The 23,009-nt window shown below is 33.8% G+C and overlaps 1 protein-coding gene across 1 annotated transcript in view; it reads left to right on the top strand.

Moving 5' to 3' along the window:
• LOC143058165 (electrogenic sodium bicarbonate cotransporter 1-like) overlaps positions 1–23,009 on the top strand; it is a 45,532-nt gene that overhangs the window by 1,526 nt on the left and 20,997 nt on the right. Inside the window, exons 2-15 of the mRNA XM_076231629.1 lie at positions 351–511; positions 1,245–1,460; positions 4,437–4,540; positions 4,959–5,204; positions 6,266–6,412; positions 7,669–7,754; positions 8,717–8,891; positions 9,681–9,814; positions 11,692–12,241; positions 13,051–13,164; positions 14,476–14,640; positions 15,786–15,964; positions 19,565–19,637; positions 20,532–20,600. Coding sequence (XP_076087744.1) covers positions 351–511; positions 1,245–1,460; positions 4,437–4,540; positions 4,959–5,204; positions 6,266–6,412; positions 7,669–7,754; positions 8,717–8,891; positions 9,681–9,814; positions 11,692–12,241; positions 13,051–13,164; positions 14,476–14,640; positions 15,786–15,964; positions 19,565–19,637; positions 20,532–20,600 — 2,419 coding nt within the window. The remainder of the gene's footprint in view (positions 1–350; positions 512–1,244; positions 1,461–4,436; positions 4,541–4,958; positions 5,205–6,265; positions 6,413–7,668; positions 7,755–8,716; positions 8,892–9,680; positions 9,815–11,691; positions 12,242–13,050; positions 13,165–14,475; positions 14,641–15,785; positions 15,965–19,564; positions 19,638–20,531; positions 20,601–23,009) is intronic.

The raw sequence follows: 23,009 nt of genomic DNA, 5'->3' as shown, positions 1-23,009 counted from the left end.
ATTGAACCTGGTTTAATAGCGCCAAACCATTCACTTGTACAACAGTCGCATCAATTTCCATTATAATTGATGTGTTTCAATCGGATTGGGTGTATGACCCAGATTTGATTTCCCTTAATCGATTTATGACCATTTAACAGTAGTGTACTACTGTTGCCTTTGATTATATTTGTAAATGTATACATTTTAATCAAGTGTGGATAGATGACCTCACACTATTCATTTGAAATCTTAATAACATAACCTTATTTTTGCCTTTCATACATTGTAAGTAATTGCAAATATCATTTTCTGTACTTGTGAAAATTCAAATCGGTGAAAATTGACAATAACATCACTTTTAATTTTAGATGGGTGAAATTTGAAGAAGAAATAGAAGAGAAAGGAAAAAGATGGTCAAAACCCCACGTGTCATCGATCTGTATGCAGTATCTAACAGAGCTACATCAGATTGTGGTATCTAATCCGTGTTTACTAGATCTAGAGGCTACATCCATGTTCGATATAGTCGGTAGGTGTCGCTTTCTGACCGGCTAATATTTTCTATTACAGTGTTACAGTATAACCTGTTTAAACTGAACCTCGTCGGGACTTAAGATTTTGTTAGGTTTTGGCCGATGGTCGGTTTTATTAGGTGCACAACGCACATAATTTGATTTGACGTTGCTTACGAGCATGCATGGTTTATACATGAATCGGTTTAGTCAGGTTCCATTGTATGATTATATTTTCCCTTTTGTTGTTAATTCTGTCAAATTTCAGAAGTTTTTAACGTCTTTTTAAAAACTCATTTCGGAAATATCCGAAAACGGTTTTTTGACTCTAATAGTACAGTTGATTTTTTTAAGAATTATTTATAGGTCGCTGAATTCATTGAAGAGCAAGGTTGCAAAGCAGATTTACTATTATTGATTACGTGAGCATCTTGACAATAAAAGTGAACATGTTCAAACAAAGATATAAAACAGTAAAAAGTACGATTAGAATTCTAATACAACAAAGAGATTTAAAATTCTTTAGACACGTACAGAATAATCCACAACATACACGAATGTTAAATTGGAATGTCAGCTTATTTACTTTCGAACAGCGGTATACTACTATTGCCTTTATTAACAACGCTCTACTAATACCATGTATATGTGTGTATATCTTAAACAAGGAATACAATACATTAATAATAGTCAGACAAAATCAAATATCGCATATTTGGATGGATTATCATGTTATTATTTTTTTTTCAGATATATTATTGGAACAATGGCAGTTAAATGGAACCTTAAATAGTCTGTTATGGAATCATGTTAAAGCTGTTCTACTTAAAAGACACAAACATCAGCATGTCGGCAGACGACAGATAAAGCGCCACCAAAGCAGAGCCAGTAATCTGTTTCAAGGGGCGTTTCTCAGTGATGAAGAGGATGTACCGTCATCACCGGAAACCAGGAGTAGAATGAATGGTTTGTATTGTATAGTAGTTAATGTGGAAATTAAATTGATTTATGTGACGGATGGGCGTAAATAACTATAACCCTCCCTTTTTGTAATTTTCAATAGATGAATTGCTATTGAAAGTCCAATGGAAAATATTGTAAATCATATTTAGGAAAAGGTTATGATTATATGAGATGGCTACGTGATTTGAACCACCTGTTCTGTCCTGTACAGATATGTTCCACCAACGAAGACAAGCCCGTTTTTAATGCTAGACTCGTTGTCCCACATGTTTCTGACTTCCAACTGAACAGTTATTCCCTTACTAATGCAAACACCCCAATAGCTATATAGCGGCTTTCAAATTTGAAAGTATTTGATTGGTCTCCACCGGTCGTGTAATCGACACTCAAGCACGTGTTACTAAAGTGCAAGCATAACCATCTAAGTTGTATCAAGACATATCCTTGTTTATAAGTGGTTTTAGAGGTAACAAAAGTGCAATATATTTTAATTTAGACTAATTATCGTCTAATTTGTCATAGAAAGTTCAAAGACAAAGTACTATAATGTAAAATGTCGTACCATCAGGGGAAACAGGAAACCATATGTATTTCTTTGGTGTGTACAAAAAATCCACGTTTAATGCAGGTAAAAACAGCTCAGAACATTCCGCTAAGATCAATCTTAAAACTGGAATGTAAAAAAGGTGAAATATAAGAATAATGATTAAAGACGTGCCTAACTGTTTTTCACATTGTTCTTATGTTGTACTATTACACCAAATACACATTGTTCTTATGTTGTACTATTACACTTAGTACACATTGTTCTTATGTTGTACTATTACACCTAATACACGTTGTTCTTATGTTGTACTATTACACCTAATACACATTGTTCTTATGTTGTACTATTACACCAAATACACATTGTTCTTATGTTGTACTATTACACTTAGTACACGTTGTTCTTATGTTGTACTATTACACCTATTACACATTGTTCTTATGTTGTACTATTACACCTAGTACACATTGTTCTTATGTTGTACTATTACACCTAATACACATTGTTCTTATGTTGTACTATTACACCAAATACACATTGTTCTTATGTTGTACTATTACACTTAATACACATTGTTCTTATGTTGTACTATTACACCTAATACACATTGTTCTTATGTTGTACTATTACACCAAATACACATTGTTCTTATGTTGTACTATTACACTTAATACACATTGTTCTTATGTTGTACTATTACACCTAATACACATTGTTCTTATGTTGTACTATTACACCAAATACACATTGTTCTTATGTTGTACTATTACACTTAGTACACGTTGTTCTTATGTTGTACTATTACACCTAATACACATTGTTCTTATGCTGTACTATTACACCTAATACACGTTGTTCTTATGTTGTACTATTACACTTAATACACATTGTTCTTATGCTGTACTATTTCACCTAATACACATTGTTCTTATGCTGTACTATTACACCTAATACACATTGTTCTTATGCTGTACTATTACACCTAATACACATTGTTCTTATGTTGTACTATTACACCTAGTACGCATTGTTCTTTTGTTTTACTAGTACACCTAGTACACATTGTTCTTATGTTGTACTATTACATCTAATACGTATTGTTCTTATGTTTTACTAGTACACCTAGTACGCATTGTTCTTATGTTGTACTATTACACCTAGTACGCATTGTTCTTATGTTTTACTAGTACACCTATTACACAAGTGTTCCATGTTAGGCTTAGTGTTGAGTCCTCACTAACATGTTAAGCCCCCTCGAATGTGTTATGTGCCTTTCCTAAGTCAAACACCTGCATTTCAAAGGATTTGTTGGTTGCTGATTGTCATATTTGTTTTTCGTTAACAGTTTTATTGTTATTAAAGCTGTTGGTTTCCTTGAAAGCTGTGAAAGTACTTTTATTCGTGGGGTACCAATTTTCGTGGTTTTCGTGGATGACTTTATCTACGAATTTAAGTGTCCAACGAAATAAAACAACCATGGTCCAAATCAAAACATGGAACGATCCCAATCGGTAAGTTTGACTACTGATATGATCTAGAGAATATATTGAATAACGCCAAATCTGAGTTACAAGTCTGAGAATACTTTATAGCAGTCACAGAACTTCAACCGCATGCAGAATTTTACCCATTTAATCTTTAATAACCTTAACTCTACAACTTTTGATTTTTTAATGCTCATAACAAAATATTTCTGATCGATGAAAGTCAGATTTCCGGTATTGATATGCTAGTATGATAAAGTGTTCATTTATTTACTCATAGTTCTCGGACAAATGGGAAATAATAATTTCATGCTGGGCTTGATTTTGATAAGAATTATTTGACAATTCAAGATACGTTTATAGCATTTGTTTATGTTACTGTTTTCTTTAGGTGATATGTGTATGGCCTCATTAACACCTTTGATGGTCTTTAATCTGTTGATCACTTTATCATGGGTTAATTAGTGTTGTCACTTCAATGTTTATTTTGCAATTTCTTTCAATCCAGACTATTTGTAACCTTCGTTTCTAAAGGCTTTAATTTTTCATTATTTTTTTTAGAAAACTAAAATCCACGAATTTAAAAACCAACGAACATGACAATATTGCTCAAACCACGAAAATTGATACCCACGAATTAAAGTACTTTCACAGTGGTTGAAAACTGATATGTAGGGGCCTTTTATATCTGAAGATATGGTACATGTATGGGTTATGCCAAGTTCATTGTTGAAGGCCATACGGTGACAAATAGCTACTGACGTTCATTTTCTATGAACTACTAACATCTGACTCATGCGAGGAATACAACAAATGAACAACGTATGGTTCAGATCTAGTACGAATGGTTGCAGTCACGAAATGACGCAAAGAAGAAACAGTTTTGCTTATGCACCCCCCCCCTTTCCCCTTTATGTTACCACTTAATATGTACTTATTCAATTTAAGGAGGATACCAGCCCAGCACACAAAGCCTATCTGAGATGGTCAACGGAATGGAAAATGGTGATGTCAAAGCAAGCAATCCTAATTTACTGTCATTCGGTGGAGAGGTTTGTTATCGCATGATTTTTACATAATACTTGTGAAAAATAGTTAAAACCCGTAATTTACAGAATAACTTATTCTTCACGCTCCTGTTCGCTCAAAAAGAAGGGAGACTAAAAGAGCACTCAGTCTCTTTGCATCTTAAACACAGTTATCTAACAAATATATGTATACATTTTAATCAAAATATAAAACAATGAATACACATACACTCCTATATGAATGACAAAGTGGGGTGGCGTAGGAATCAGAGTTACATAAGGAAAAAATGAGAACGAATTCGAAAATAATACTAGAACATATGATTTCAAAACTTTTGTCTGTTTTACAGTGCCAAACTTTTTCCTGGAACTTTCAAGGCATAATTTAAACTTGAAATTAAAATATCGATTTCTGTAATTCATGTTGCTTTTTGTAATCCAGACAAATAGAAAGTTCAAAAGGAAGATTCCAGATGGAGCTGAGGTTATGAATGTAATGGTAGGAGAGGTAGAAGAACTCACCGACAATCTGTGTGCTTTTGTGCGTTTGCGCGAAGCAAAGGACCTAGGAAAAATAACGGAAGTCGACTTGCCAACTCGTTTCCTGTTTATACTACTGGTTCCTAAAGCTCATTTAGAACCAGCAATAGAAGCTGGTCGATGTATGGGAGCACTTATGACAGACGAGGTAAACAAACATGATAAATGCACAAGTACCTTATGTATTATGGTATTCATTTAAGAAAATGTGATCACAACTTCTAATTAACATTACATTTTAGCACAGTGTGAATTTATACGGCAGTTGATGCATGCATAAGCGGAGATTTGCTTAATAGTTAAAAGATGATTCTAATATGACCTGCTTCTTCAGTTTTGTATACAAACCCATGCTCGAAATCCAACAAAATTTGTTTGCACATGCGTATATCGACTAATGCAGAAAAATGAATAGTATGCATTTAACTTAAACTTAAAAAAAGTATAAACAATAGAAAAAATGGTCTAAATATTTGATTAAAAAGCCTACCCCCTCCCCCCTCGCTGACCCTCTATCGTTAGGTCTAGACAGTCAAACAGTTAATCGTGTGATTAGTTACACTGACATCGTCATGTAAATGACAAACTTTGTCATATTTTATTGTTTTATGTTTGTTTGTATATTTATTTATATCGTACTTTTTAATAGTAGTAAATTGTAATTTATTGATATATCAATCATTTCTTAACTATTATGTGTCAACAAATCTAGTTAACAAGACAATACAGTATTTCAATGGACATGAAAACATTAAAAAAGATGAAATAAAAAATAAATGTAATTTTTTGATAGTTATAGCTTACGAGAAAACAAGTTTATTATATAGAATAAAAGCGTAGAAAGTCCTTCAAAACAGTCATAAATTGTCTGTAAGTTATTGATTTTCATTTTTGATTCTACAGTACTAGAGTTTTTGAAAATACATTAAAATGATAATAGGAATCACAAAAAGTAGTAAGCTACTGTAGATAAATGGACTTACAATGACTAGTGTAAAACTATTCAAACATAAAAACACGATTAATGGACCCAGAATCAGAAATTAACCAATAGAAATACACATGTGTGTGCTGCTTCTAGTACTGAGTAAAGGTATAGGGTCAAGAGTCATGACAACAGGGTAAATCTATGTAAGAAATTCAAAAGAACCAACCACATTAATGTATTCGTATGTAAATCATTCCAAATTATAATTTATGTTCAATTAGATTTTCCGGGAGATTGCCTACATTGCTGAGGATAAAACTGATATTCTCTCAGGATTGCAGGAGTTCATCAGTCAAACGATTGTGCTGCCCCCTGGATCATGGGACCCTAGCATTAGAATAGAACCACCAGCCGAAATTCCCACAAAGGTATGAAAACTCACGAAAATAATTTTATTAATTTAGAGTAAAATTCAATGATAACCAAATGCTGACTGCTGTACCCCAATTTTTGACAATGTTACTTAGTATGTATGTTTGTTTGCTCGAACACTGTTGTCAATATATTGGAATTTTATGCAACTGTCATACAACTGAGAGCAACCAAACTTAATCCATCATTTTCTAAATAAAGAAATGCGTGTACCAAGTCATGAATATGACCGTTGTTTTCTATTCATTTCGTGTGTTTGAACTTTTGATTTTGCTATTTGATAAAGGACTTTCTGTTTTAAATTTTCCTTGGAATTCGATAATTTTTGTTATTTCACTTTTTATTCTTCCTAGTCAGATCAAATTCCTCCAGGCAAAATGCAACTAAAATAGGGCTCAATTCATTCAGCTAAACCAAGAAAGTAATACTTAAGTTAACTCATCAACGTATGAAAATGCTATTCAAGTCAGTATCTTACTTTTTAAGTGTAACGTAGGTGACTTTTAGTGGTACATAGGTGGCTTCTTTAACAACTTTAAAGAAGCTTCATGTTGGGTTGATTGTTAAATTGTTTTATTTGGAACATTAATATGCTTCAAATATCTGCCACTGGACGTATAGTTAACAGCAATCTATAAACCTACCTTTAAGCTGATACTAATACTTGTTAATGATATTTCTAATACAATGTATAATTGTATTGCCATTAAATTTCAATACTATAGTATGAAAATACACTTCTTTGGAGAATGATAATTTAACGCATATATTATGAGACAATTCAACGCATACTATATCATGAGACAAATCAACGCATAAATCATGAGACAAATCAACGCATATATCATGAGACAAATCAAGGCATAAATCATCAGACAAATCAACGCATAAAATCATGAGACAAATCAACGCATATAATATGAGACAGATCAACGCATGAGGAGACAAATCAACGCATACATCATGAGAAAGACCAATGCATGATGAGACAAATAAAAATCATGAGACAAATCAACGCATTTATCATGAGACAAATCAACGCATACATCATGAGACAAATCAAGGAATAAATCATGAGACAAATCAACGCATAAATCATGAGACAAATCAACGCATAAATCACGAGACAAATCATCGCATAAATCATGAGACAAATCAACACATATATCATGAGACAAATCAAAGCATAAATCATGAGACAAATCAACGCATATATCATTAATCTTTACTTCATTTGTATATTGGATTGTAGGAATCGAGAAAACCTCCAGTGTACACCACTATTGTTGTTAAAGAAGATGACAGTCATGATGACCCGACCTTAGAAAGAACAGGCAGGTTTGTATTTATATATCAGAATTCCCCGTTTCAGAATCTAATGCATCCTGGGTAATATTTTCAAAAGTGTTTACCAAAACTTCGTGATTGGTTAGAAATGTCATCAACAATGGAAATTCAACAAATGACGTGACGTTATTTTCATTTTGGGGTACGAACAATGAAATTACCCATGATCCTTTAGATTTTGAAAAGGCGAATTGACAAATATGTCAAGAATAGGCAAAGATGACTCCAGCTTTTTCTTAGGTCCCTTTTGGTCATATACATGTAGCCTTTTTTTTTAAATATGCGGGAAACGTTTAAACGACACTAAGTTACTGTATTGTAAGCACCGAATATTTAGATATGTCGAGATTATAGATCGTGTCAAAATATCTTTTAAATCGTTCCTAATATTAAAAGTCTCTATTAACCTTTTTTCTTCTTTGGACGATGCTAATTTGACAGTTAGGTACCTGTCATGTTATTCTGATGAAAACTATTTGGTTGGCACTTACAAAGACTGAATTAATAATTCCATTTGAAGTATAAGGTTACCTTATCGACAGCTAAGAAGATGTGGTATGATTGCCAATGAGACCATAAACCACAAAAATTAACAACTACAGGTCACCGTACGGCCTTCAACAATGAGTAAAGCCCATACCGCAAAGTCAGCTATTAAAGGTCCCGCAATGACAATGTAAAACAATTCAAACGGGAAAACTAAGAGCCGTATTTATTTTAAAATGAACGAAAAACAAATATGTAACACATAAACGGGGTTTAACATGTTAGCGGGATCCCAACCCTCCCCTGACCAGACAGGTACATTAACTTTACTTATTCTAGAAATATTTTTGTAGCGTGTAAACCATGAAAACGTTCAATTTTAGCGTAAACGTCTGTTACGCTTATATACACGAACATCGCGCGTAACCTCTAAACATTATGAATGTGAACTTTTTGTAATTTTTCAGAGTATTTGGTGGCCTTATTGCTGACGTTAAACGAAAACTTCCGCATTACAAAAGTGATTTTACTGACTCATTGCATATACAATGTGTGGCATCATTCATTTATCTCTTCTTAGCCACATTAACCCCTAATGTGACCTTTGGTGGATTGCTGTCAACTGCAACAGAGGGATACATGGTAAGTGTCTTTTCTTTAAAAATTTAACCGGCTCGAAGGTTTCGTGATAGAGCGTTTACCTTAAGTAGGCCTCGTGTTCGGAAGGCTGTTGACCTTCGAACCCGGTCGGGTCATCCAAAGACTTCGAAATTGGTATGTGTTGCATCTCCGCCAAGCATTCTGCATTAAGGAGTTAGAGCAAAGACTGGTCGAGTCGGAATCAGAACAATGTATCCGCGTTAGGTGAAAATTTGAAACTTTGAAACCTTTCTATATTTTTACAGGGACCAATTGAATGTATTTTGGCAGCTTTCCCCTTTTTAGCAGGAATACTTAATCTTCTTGACGTTTTTTACAGGGAACAATTGAATGTATTCTGGCAGCTTCCCCCTTTTCAGCAGGAATACTTAATCTTCTTACCGTTTTTCTACAGGGAACAATTGAATGTATTCTGGCAGCTTTCCCCTTTTTCAGCAGGAATACTTAATCTTCTTAACGTTTTTTACAGGGAACAATTGAATGTAATCTGGCAGCTTTCCCCTTTCAGCGTGAATACTTAATCTTCTTAACGTTTTTTACAGGGAAAAATTGAATGTATTCCGGCAGCTTTCCCATTTTCAGCGGAAATTCTTAATCTCCTTGAAGTTTTTTTTTAGCAGGGAACAATTGAATGTATTCTGTAAGCTTTCCCTTTTTTAGCAGGAATAGTTAATTTTCTTACCGCTTTTTTACAGGGAACAATTGAATGTATTCTGGCAGCTTTCTATTTTTAGCAGGAATACTTAATCTACTTAACGTTTTTTTTTACAGGGAACAATTGAGTGTATTCTGGCAGCATCTATAACAGGAGTTATATTCGCACTATTTGCTGGACAACCATTAAATATTCTAGGTAGCACGGGGCCCATGCTTGTATTGGAGATGATACTGTTTAAATTTTGCAAGTAAGATAATTTCATTATAATACTTTGTTGTAAATTCAGAAAAAAAAACTCATGATAGATACCAGGACTAAATTTTTTCACTTCGCCAGACGCGCGTTTCGTCTACAAAAGACTCACAAGTGACGCTCGAATACAAAAATGTTAAAAAGGCCAAATAAATTACGAAGTTGAAGAGCATTGAGGACTAAAAATTCCTAAAAGTTTTGCCTAATACAGTTAAGGTTATCTATTCCTGAGGTAGAAAGCCTTAAAATTTAAAAAAATCAAAGTTTTGTTAACAGTTAATATATTAATATGAACATATCAATGATAACTCTCAAGTCAACACAGAAGTGCCGAATACTGGGTTGGTGATACCCTCGGGAAAATAAATACAGTATTGCGTGCATTTATTATTGCAACTTTGTCATTTTGGACTAAAATGCGATTTTCATTTTTGCGATTTTGTGAAAAATTTCAAATGGGAGTTTAAATTATTGCGATTATAACACGGTCTCATTTATCGCAATAATAAAAAAACATCGCAATAATTTCTGACTTTACAGTTAAGAATTACTTGCCGTTAATGTGTATATTGTATGAGCGATTCGGGTCCAAATACTTTTAAAGATTGACAGTAAAAAATATAAGGTAAAGACAAAAATACGCCAAACAAAATTTCCAAAACTATCGAAAAATTACTTTTGTCATATAGCGCCTAATCTTCAAACAGAAATGGTATCGTCGTAGACAAAAATTTCCAAAATGGAATAATTTTCCGCTGTAAGCCTTAAGAATGTTTGCTTTTTTTAGTCAGATATTCGGAATCCACGGGTTTTATCTATTTAGTGCCAATAGAAAAGTTGCCCAAGGTTTTTTGCATCATATTTTCGTTACATAAAGTTTAAAAGTCTATCTTTAAATTCTTATCAAATACTTGGGTTTTTTTTGTAAGGTTTTGAAAGATATTAGGTGACAATATTAAATATTTGAAAAATTCAGAGAGAACTATTTCCGATCAAATTTTCAATTGATTGTCACTGAAGAACAGGTCTTTCTTTTAATTTAATTTACTCTTTTTAAAATCTCTCAATTTATAACAATCGTTTAAGAAAGCTTGTTGTTTGAAGGGAAGGAGCAAACGTCCTTAAGGTTGATGTGGACCCTTTAGCTAAAGTGGCTGCATTTTCACCTACAAATTTATTCTGAATACCGACAAACCTGTACTTGCCGATAGCAATACTGAAATAAAAGACTGGTCGTCTTAAGTCGTCAAGTAACGGTTTAAAGATCAAAGATATCAGACAAACCTGTGCATCTTGGAAAGTTTTCAGACATTGCATGTTGTAGATAAATCTATTTCATACATTCCTCATATTTTCATTCCTCGAGAAAAAGCCAAAATAAACTACTTCGGGAAAGAGGTTACCTGAGGACCTTAGACGGTCAGTATTTTATTTCAGTATTGCTATCAGCAAGTACAGGCGGTCGAAGATAATGAACACTTCTATTAAAGGTCAATGCATTCGATTTTTTTTGGTTATCTCAAACATGCCGGAGCCTCAGTGTCCGAGTGGTATAAGAAGTCGAACAACTGTATAACTAACCAGTCAACAAGGAGGTAGTGAGTTCGAATTCTGCACGAGGCTGGTGCACTCGACTTCAATCTCAATTGACTAGGACTATCAATTTTCCTACCGAAGGTCGGAAGTTCTCTTCGGGAACTCTGGATTTTGCCACCCATGAAAAACTGACTGAAATAGCACAATAGTGTTGAAAGTGGCGTTAAACACCAACCAACCAACCAACCAATCAATCAATCAATCAATCAATCAAATCATGCATTCTAAGTCCATTACATATATTAATCTTTTTTTTATTATTTTTATTTTTTTCAGAGATCAAGATTGGGATTTTATGCCCATACGTGTATGGGTAGGCTTGTGGACTGCACTTTTAATCCTTATCATTGTTGCGTTTGATCTAAGCTCGTTGGTTCGATACATAACAAGATTTACCGAAGAATGTTTTGCTTGTCTCATTGCACTCATATTTATATACCAAGCCTTTAAACAATTATATAAAATCGGAATAAAATATCCAGTTCAACGATGGACAACTGACAGTGGATGTTTTTGTATCATTAACAATTTTACCATTCCGCCAAAACCAGAAGAAGGTTTATTGGTTCGTCATGTTAGATCAGCCTCTCTCAGTCTTTCATCAAATGAAGATATAGTAACTCGCTCACCAAATAACGATATGGCTTTACATCAGTTTATTGCACCTTCAAATTGTACACTTTATGGCGGAATTTTAACCGGAACCGGATGTGATAGTTCTCAGTCCCCGGATGTATTGTTTATGTCCATTGTATTGTTCTTTGGAACATTTATAATTGCAAGGCTATTGGTGTCTTTCAAAAAAACACGTTATTTTTCTACAATGGTATGTATAATAAGAAATATCATAAAAATAAGGAAATATGGTACGATAGCCATGAGATACCATATTTACCAAAGTTCAAATAAAGTGGATGAAAATGATCTTAATAGAGTTCCTTCTCAGTTTCAAAATAATTAACTTTTCAAAAGAATATTTTATATTGACACGGGATTAAGAAAGGTATCAAAAGAGCCAAACAAAAATATAGGTCAATGTGCTTGTTTTCGAGATATTAGCCATTGAAATTTGGCGGGAAAATATTCTCTTTTGACTTTTCATAGCTTTATTATTTACAAGTTTAAGTTCTAAAAATCTACATTTACAGATGACTTTTCCTTATACATGTTAAAAAGATTTATTTAAAAAAAAGGTGGGGGGGGGAAACTTTTCTGAGACATTAAAATGGATAAAACCAGAGGATTCCAAAAATGTGACAAAAATCCCAAAACATGACAAAAAACGCATCAAACTATAGCCTTATACTTTATAAATGTAGTAAGTAAGGAAATATTAAGCACAAATCCCAAAAAGGCTGTCTGACGTCAGACCATTCTTGTAATAAAAAGAAAATAAAAAACGTTTCCGGAAAGAATCCGATGATTATTGCCTTTTTGTTTTGTTATTTTTTCACACTTTCATGAAAACCTCTTTCTCTTTCTTCTGTCCCATCTTTTAAAATCTTATAGCAAAAACCTCCAATTTCTGAACCCCTATATCCCATTTATCCAAAAAAAGTACACTCCCCGTCAATGAACTATTATTATTGTCATTTTTGGTCAATATATATATGATATGAATATTCATTTGTTTAGATACGACAAATAGTGAGTGACTTTAGTGTTCTGATTGCCATAGTAGTGATGGTGGGATTTGACGCATGGTTTGGTGTAGCAACACCTAAATTGAATGTCCCATCAGTATTCAAGGTGAGTGCTCACTTGTATGACATAACTATACTCATTCGTCTCAACTCGACCAATTCCGTACCCTCATCTAACATTCGTCTCAACTCGGCCGATTCCGTACACCTAGTGATCAATTTATTTGGCAATTGTCAATGGCAGTCATCGTACTTTAAGAACATCAGTTATTATATATGTATTACCAATATTATTTCAACTGATCGGGCGGGGTTTATGTTTTAATTTGCATAAGGACAGTCTATTTGAAGATGTTTGTGATAAGGATGATTTCCGTTATAATTATTACTGATTTCTAATTACCTATTAGTGTCATCAAATGAATTTACAAAACAATGATTGCACAGTTTATCGATGAGTTTATCCTAAAACACCTATGCTAAGATGGACTGGTTTATTATGAGCGAACCGGCTAGACTCCGCCCAGTCAAGTGAAATCACTTGAGTAATAGATGAGGATTATATCAGCAAGAAATCATTGAAATTACAAACAATCATAATGACAGCGGTTTTAATACGAACGAAATTTTAGAACATTTTCACATTTCGCGGGTAAATAATGGCGTTGTGATTGGTTATACTACCGTCACGTGGTTACTATGGATTCGTAGGGTTTAGTCAAGGACAAGGTTCACGAAGGGTTAGAAATAGCCGCGTCTCAAACAAAACAAAAAATGGACATAACATTGAATAATAGGACTTGACTCATAAAGAACACTTATAAAAAAGTAATTAAGGTTGATTATAAGTATTTTTGTGGTCAAAAAGAGAATATCTCGAATTTCTGAAATTATTCTGAATTATTATTTTTTGGTGTAAACAGTTATCAAAGGTACCAGGATTATAATTTAGTACGCCAGACGCGCGTTTCGTCTACATAAGACTCATCAGTGACGATCATATCAAAATATTTATAAAGCCAAACAAGTACGAAGTTGAAGAGCATTGAGGATACAAAATTCAAAAAAGTTGTGCCAAATACGGCTAAGGTAATCTATGTCTGGGATAAGAAAATCCTTAGTTTTTAGAAAAATTCAAAGTTTTGTAAACAGGAAATTTATAAAAATGACCACATTATTGATATTCATGTCAACACGGTTCACTTCAAATGAGACAAACCATTAAAATGTCTTTAACGATTGTTAGGATTTGACATAAAGAAATAAATAATACAGAAATTGTGTGTCTTTTATCATTTGTAAGCTGGTTTTCGGCTGACTACTACACTTTGTTTATAGACAGCCGGTGAGATCCAATCTATTGTAGAATCTGATTATATAGTCGTCCAATCAAATAACGTGTATTATACATTTTCAGCCTACAAAGCCCGGAAGAGGATGGTTGATCAACCCTATCAGTGATAAGAACCCTTGGTGGTTGATCTTAGTAGCAGTAGTTCCCGCCCTTCTGACAACAATCCTGATCTTTATGGATCAACAGATTACATCTGTCATTGTCAATAGAAAAGAAAATAAGCTCAAGGTAATATTAATACATTGTAAAGAGTCAAACATAACTTGATCTTTAACTCGGAATGCACATACAATCGATGAGTAAGCTGATGTTGAGAGTTTTTAACAACCTTGGCAGGGAACGACCTTGACTGGCTTAACAGCCCCCTAACATTTGGTGTGTTCCACCAGCTTAGATTTTGTATAGTAGATAACAATCGGTCTTAATCTATCACGAAATTTTCAAATTGTGAGGTTTCGCGTAATTCACCAGTTCGAATTTTCATTTTAATATAGAACTTTGTGTGTTTTGTCATATTTTAAGGCTGACTTTTACAAAATGCAAAATATTTTTGTAAGAGTCATTTTTTCAAACTTTGCCAGATAAGGGGAGATAACTCAGACTAATTTACCGCTTTTGTTATGAAGCAATTAAAACAATTTCGATGATTATGTTTTTTTTTCTTTTCTTATGTTTAAGTATACTATTACAGCTATTTTCTCATATTCTATCCTAAAATTCTAATGTGTAGTTTTATTTTTATCACACAAAAATTGAGTTTTACTATTCATGATCTGTACAATACATGTATTTTTCCAAGTATCAAATAAAATCGTAAAATTAGTTTATTTCCGTTTCTCCCTCACCTATCGTAGATCTAGAATGAAATTCAAAACAGTGTGGCTGTGGCCATTGATTGACACATTAAATTCATCCATTGACTGAGACAATTTACGTGAACGTTTGTCTGTAACAACCACTATTCACGACGTACCTACGATAGACATTTGAACTGTGGGGTCACCAAAGGTTTCTTAACGCCTTTAATTATAAATAATTCGAAAAATTAATCAGGAATAACCTTTACATTTTGATTTAATAATTGATATAAATCAAAACATCGTGTTATTTCTGATTAATTTTTCGAATTACTTTATTAAGGTGTTGAGAACCTTTGGTGACCCCATAGTTTAAGTGTCTTTAAAAAGTACATAGTGAGCAGTGGTCGTTACATACAAACGTTCACCTAAATTGTTCCAGTCAATGGATGAATTTAATGTGTCAATCAATGGCCACAGCCACACTGTTTTGAATTTCATTTGTTTTCCCAACTAAGACTTACTATTCAACAAAAATAGATATTGCATATACATTATGTATATAAAATCTTACAGAAAGGCGGTGGATACCATTTGGACATGCTTGTAGTAGCAGTACTTATTGTAATGTTATCATTTCTTGGGTTACCATGGTACGTAGCAGCAACCGTCTCGGCAATGGCCCACGTGATGAGTTTAAGGAAGGAGTCCGAATGCACAGCCCCTGGGGAAAAACCAACCTTCCTAGGAGTCAGGTAAAATCTAGAGAGAACTTAATTTGAAATTAGCATAAAATGTACCCCTCTAATGATCTGGGCCCGTATGCATAAAACCTCTGAAGTTAAGAAATTCGATCGTAGTACTTATTTAGCGTTGCACATGTGGAAAAATCTGTCCGTTCGGAACGAATCTTAACTTAAGCAGCTTCATGCATACGGACCCTGACAACGTAAAACCAACGTGGCTGGAAAGTGCAGTTTAATTGTGTAAAAACCTTTCAAGGTGGTATCAAATAACTTGATTAAAATTATTGATTAAAATTAATTGATTAAAATTAATTTGGCTCTTTTATTTTCATGAAATTTTGACAAAATATTTACTTTGATCCTTTGACAAAAATATATAAATTAAAAATTTGAACAACACATTTTATCTAAAAAAAATAATCGGATATATATACAAATGTAGCAGTTTGTCAACACTAATTTTGATTATAGAGAGGCTTAAATTGTCTTGACAATAGAATGACATTTTAAACGTTCAACCGATTTTTGTAGAGTTATCTTCCTACATTGTTATGTACCACCTTGTATTAAGTTGCTGGGGATTAATCCCTTTTAGTTGGTACCAAGTTTTGTTAATTGAAGAAAAAAACGGTTACGTTTATATGTGGTTTCATGGTTTTACGAAGGTCTGCACACAAGCTTTTAGATAGTTTATACTAAGTTGAAAAATTAAATTCGTGATTCGCCTATTCACAGAAAATAAATAAGTAAATATCGCACCCGCAAAGTGGAAACGGATTAATATAAGTTGTAATAACTTGTTTCCCAATTCGCCATTTCAGAATTTAATGCATCCTGGGTTATATTTTCAAAAGTGTACACCAAAACGTCCTGATTGGTTAAAAATAGTATTAAACAATAGACGTTTAACCAATGACGTGAGGTTATTATCATTTTGGGGTACAAACAATGAAATTACTCATGATTCTTTACATTCTGAAACGGCCAAATATGTTTAAACGAAATATCGTTTTCGCTCCGCTCACGACAACTATTGTGTTTTCCTGTTTAAACTTATTGAGTCGAATCTCATGAGACACTATACAACTATAACGTAAATATATGTCATTTGATCAAAGAGACACAACTGAAAAGCAAATGCGAATTCGACAAATATTTTTAGCTCACCTGTCCCGAAGGGACAAGTGAGCTTATGCCATCACTTGGCGTCCGTCGTCGTCCGTCGTCTGTCGTCTGTCGTCTGTCGTCGTCTGTCGTCTGTCGTCGTCTGTCGTCGTAAACTATTTCAAGAATCTTCTCCTCTGAAACTACTGGGCCAAATACTTTCAAACTTTAACTGAATGTTCCTTAGGGTATCTAATTTATAAATTGTATCCGAAGTTTTGATCTATCAACAAACATGGTCGCCATTGCTAAAAATAGAACATAGGGGTCAAATGCAGTTTTTGGCTTATAACTCAAAAACCAAAGCATTTAGAGCAAATCTGACAGAGGTAATATTGTTTATCAGGTCAAGATCTATCTGCCCTGAAATTTTCAGATGAATCAGACAACCCGTTGTTGGGTTGCTGCCCCTGAATTGGTAATTTTAAGGAAATTTTGCTGGTTTTGGTTATTATCTTGAATATTATTATAGATAGAGATAAACTGTAAACAGGAATAATGTTCAGCAAAGTAAGATTTACAAATAAGTCAACATGACGGAAATGGTCAGTTGACCCCTTTAGGAGTTATTGCCCTTTATAGTCAATTTTTAACCATTTTTCGTAAATCTTAGTAATCTTTTACAAAAATCTTCTCCTCTGAAACTACTGGGCCAAATACTTCCAAACTTTAATTGAATGTTCCTTATGGTATCTAGTTTGTAAATTGTATCCGAAGTTATGATCTATCAACAAACATGGTCGCCATTGCTAAAAATAGAACATAGGGGTCAAATGCAGTTTTTGGCTTATAACTCAAAAACCAAAGCATTTAGAGCAAATCTAACGGAGTAATATTGTTTATCAGGTCAAGATCTATCTGCCCTGAAATTTTCAGATGAATCAGACAACCTGTTGTTGGGTTGCTGCCCCTGAATTGGTAATTTTAAGGAAATTTTGCTGATTTTGGTTATTATCTTGAATATTATTATAGATAGAGATAAACTGTAAACAGGAATAATGTTCAGCAAAGTAAGATTTACAAATAAGTCAACATGACGGAAATGGTCAGTTGACCCCTTTAGGAGTTATTGACCTTTATAGTCAATTTTTAACCATTTTTCGTAAATCTTAGTAATCTTTTACAAAAATCTTCTCCTCTGAAACTACTGGGCCAAATACTTCCAAACTTTAACTGAATGTTTCTTAGGGTATCTAGTTTGTAAATTGTATCCGAAGTTGTGATCTATCAACAAACATGGTCGCCATTGCTAAAAATAGAACATAGGGGTCAAATGCAGTTTTTGGCTTATAACTCAAAAACTAAAGCATTTAGAGCAAATCTGACATGGGGTAATATTGTTTATCAGGTCAAGATCTATCTGCCCTGAAATTTTCAGATGAATCAGACAACCTGTTGTTGGGTTACTGCCCCTGAATTGGTAATTTTAAAGAAATTTTGCTGTTTTTGGTTATTATCTTGAATATTATTATAGACAGAGATAAACTGTAAACAGCAATAATGTTCAACAAAGTAAGATTTACAAATAAGTCAACATGACGGAAATGGTCAGTTGACCCCTTTAGGAGTTATTGCCCTTTATAGTCAATTTTTAACCATTTTTCGTAAATCTTAGTAATCTTTTACAAAAATCTTCTCCTCTGAAACTACTGGGCCAAATACTTCCAAACTTTAACTGAATGTTCCTTAGGGTATCTAGTTTGTAAATTGTATCCGAAGTTATGATCTATCAACAAACATGGTCGCTATTGCTAAAAATAGAACATAGGGGTCAAATGCAGTTTTTGGCTTATAACTCAAAAACCAAAGCATTTAGAGCAAATCTGACGTGGATAATATTGTTTATCAGGTCAAGATCTATCTGCCCTGAAATTTTCAGATGAATCAGACAACCTGTTGTTGGGTTGCTGCCCCTGAATTGATAATTTTAAGGAAATTTTGCTGCTTTTGTTTATTATCTTGAATATAATTATAGATAGAAATAAACTGTAAACAGCAATAATGTTCAGCAAAGTAAGATCTTCAATTAAGTCAATTTGACCAAAATTGTCAATTGACCCCTTAAGGAGTTATTGCCCTTTAAAGACTTTTTTCACAATTTGTTCATCATGTTGACTTACTTTAAAAAATCTTCTCCTTTGAAACTGCTGTATAAATTTCAGCCAAACTTAGGCTAAATGAGTTTCAGAGTATCTAGTATAAATTTTATATTTTATTTCCTTGTATGTCAAGAAACATAGCTCCTATGGCTAAAATAGAACATAGGAGAAAATGATTATTTTTTTTGGCTTTTGAAGAAAATAGGACGATCCAAAAAACATTTAAATAAAATGAAAAGCCAAAATAATCATTGATGAGAGATTTAACCAAAAGAATTAAGGTGAGCGATTCAGGCTCTTGAGAGCCTCTTGTTTTCATTAGCACTATTTTCAAAATGTTTTGTAGAGAGCAGCGGGTAACAGCCCTTCTAGTTGGTGTGTTTAGTGGATTTGCAGTGTTGATAACATCAATATTAAAGGTAACATTCGAAAATATTAACTGAGTAACGTTGAGGTTATGATTTCTTATTATTACATCGAGATGACCGTGAGGGCATTCCGAAGTATTGCAATCGCCTAGATTTGCACACGTAACTTTCGTTTTGGGTTAGTAAACGATCAATAAACATGATAAATACGCGGATATTAACTAGTACAAATAACATTCCTTATAGTTTGTTATAAATACATCTCTTCAATGGATACTGATAAAAATATTTTTGTTTAGAACATAAATTAATATATGAAAATGTTTTGTCGTTAGATATATATATAAAAATAAAAAAATCATTGATAATATCTATGCACACCGTGACACGTATCGGAAAATTGTGTTAAAGCTTGAGGAAGAATATCCCTAGAATGTTTTGCGACAATCCCGAAAAGGACCGATAACTCTGTAATTGTTTTTGTGGAAAATATGAATGCCTACTCATATCCAATCTATTAGAAAAATCGAATTTTAACAGAAGAGTGTCAACCATGCACTTGTACTGCACTATTTTTAGAATAGTAGAATAGAATGTTAAACAAATGGATGAAAATTATATATATACATGTAACTGTTATATTACAATATAAAAATATGGAGAAAAAAAGTATAATATATAACAACAAAACAGTGTATATTGCACTTTGTTTAAAATATAATAATTATTATGGTGCGGTTGAATTTTCTGTAGTTTATTCGTTATAGATGCACGAACTTGTCTCAGAAAAAAATAAACATATGTATATTAACCTCAGTTTCAGGTATTGAGATGTTTTTAGTGACAAGTGCTTTTGACCATCCACAAGAACTAGCGGTCATGCGGTGTTCAGTACTACAGTATTTTGATTATTCTTTAATAATCATTCAAATAATACCCTTTCAGGTTATTCCGATGCCAGTCCTCTACGGCGTATTTTTGTACATGGGAGTGGCTTCACTCAAAGGAATGCAGGTAATTTGCAATAATAGGCGTATTTTTGTACATGGGAGTGGCTCCACTCACAGGAATGTAGGTAATTTGCATTATTAGGCGTATTTTTGTACATGGGAGTGGCTTCACTCATAGGAATGCCGGTAATTTGCAATAATAGGCGTATTTTTGTATATGGGAGTGGCTTCACCCACAGGAATGCAGGTAATTTGCAATAATAGGCGTATTTTAGTACATGAGAGTGGCTTCACTCACAGGTATGCAGGTAATTGGCAAAATGCAGTTAATTTGCAATGATAGGCGTATTTATGTACATGGGAGTGGTTTCACTCACAGGAATTCAGGAAGGCGTATTTTTGTACATGGGAGTGGCTTCACTCACAGGAATGCAGGTAATTTGCAATAATAGGCGTATTTTTGTACATGGGAGTGGCTTCACTCACAGGAATGCAGGTAATTTGAAAAATTTGCGTATTTTTGTATATGGGAGTGGTTTCACTCACAAGAATGGAGGAAGGAGTATTTTTGTACATGGGAGGCTTCACTCACAGGAATGCAGGTTATTTGCATTAATAGGCGTATTTTTGTACATGGGAGTGGCTTTACTCAAAGGAATAAAGGAATGCAGGTAATTTGCAATAATAGGCGTATTTGTGTACATGGGAGTGGCTTCACTCACAGGAATGCAGGTAATTTGAAAAATTTGCGTATTTTTGTACATGGGAGTGGTTTCACTCACAAGAATGGAGGAAGGCGTATTTTTGTACAAGGGAGTGGCTTCACTCACAGGAATGCAGGTTATTTGCAATAATAATCGTATTTTTGTACATGGGAGTGGCTTTACTCAAATGAATAAAGGAAGGCAGGTAATTTGCAATAATAATCTATTGAGCTTGTTGATTAATATTTGTTTAAAATAATACATGATGGTAATGCAGTATAGGATCTAAGTACTAATGTTGTTTATAGCTGAATTTTGTGTTATAGTGTTCTATTTTTAGCTCACCTGGCCCAAAGGGCCAAGTGAGCTTTTCTCATCACTTGGCGTCGGCATCCGTCGTCCGTCGTCCGTCGTCCGTCGTCGTCGTCGTCGTCGTCGTCCGTCGTTAGCTTTTACAAAAATCTTCTCCTCTGAAACTATTGGGCCAATTTTTACCAAACTTGGCCACAATCATTATTAGGGTATCTAGTTTAAAAATTGTGTCCGGTGACCCGGCCAACCAACCAAGATGGCCGCCATGGCTAAAAATAGAACATAGGGGTGAAATACAGTTTTTGGCTTATAACTCAAAAACCAGAGCATTTGGAGCAAATCTGACATGTGGTAAAATTGTTAATTAGGTCAAGATCTATCTGCCCTGAAATTTTGAGATGAATCGGACAACCCGTTGATAGGTTGCTGCCCCTGAATTGGTAATTTTAAGGAAATTTTGCTATTTTTGGTTATTATCTTGAATATTATTATAGATAGAGATAAACTGTAAACAGCGAAAATGTTCAGCAAAGTAAGATCTACAAATAAGTCAACATGTCCAAAATGGTCTGTTGACCCCTTTAGGAGTTATTGCCCTTTATAGTCAATTTTTAACCATTTTTAGCTCACCTGGCCCAAAGGGCCAAGTGAGCTTTTCTCATCACTTGGCGTCCGGCGTCCGTCGTCGTCGTCGTCCGTCGTCGTCGTCCTGCGTCCGGCGTTAACTTTTACAAAAATCTTCTCCTCTGAAACTACTAGGCCAAATTTAACCAAACTTGGCCACAATCATCATTGGGGTATCTAGTTTAAAAATTGTGTCCGGTGACCCCGCCAACTAACCAAGATGGCCGCCATGGCTATAAATAGAACATAGGGGTAAAATGCAGTTTTTGGCTTATAACTCAAAAACCAAAGCATTTAGGGCAAATCTGACATGGGGTAATATTGTTAATCAGGTTAAGATCTATCTGCCCTGAAATTTTCAGATGAATCTGACATTCCGTTGTTAGGTTGCTGCCCCTGAATTGGTAATTTTAAGGAAATTTTGTTGTTTTTGGTTATTATCTTGAATTTTATTTTAGATAGAGATAAACTGTAAAAAGCAATAATGTTCAGCAAAGTAAGATCTACAAATAAGTCAACATGACCAAAATGATCAGTTGACCCCTTTAGGAGTTATTGCCCTGTATAGTCAATTTTTAACCATTTTTCGTAAATCTTGGTAATCTTTTAGAAAAATCTTCTCCTCTGAAACTGCGGGGCCAAATTATTTGAAACTTGGCCACAATCATCATTGGGGTATCTAGTTTAAAAATTGTGTCCGGTGACCCCGCCAACTAACCAAGATGACCGCCATGGCTATAAATAGAAGATAGGGGTAAAATGCAGTTTTTGGCTTATAACTCAAAAACCAAAGCATTTAGAGCAAATCTGACATTGGGTAAAATTGTTAATCA

Source organism: Mytilus galloprovincialis, chromosome 14, assembly GCF_965363235.1.
Source record: "Mytilus galloprovincialis chromosome 14, xbMytGall1.hap1.1, whole genome shotgun sequence".
In the NCBI taxonomy this organism is placed as follows: domain Eukaryota; kingdom Metazoa; phylum Mollusca; class Bivalvia; order Mytilida; family Mytilidae; genus Mytilus; species Mytilus galloprovincialis.
The sequence above is the reverse complement of the archived record's forward strand: the minus strand, read 5'-3'. Positions and strand labels throughout refer to the sequence as shown.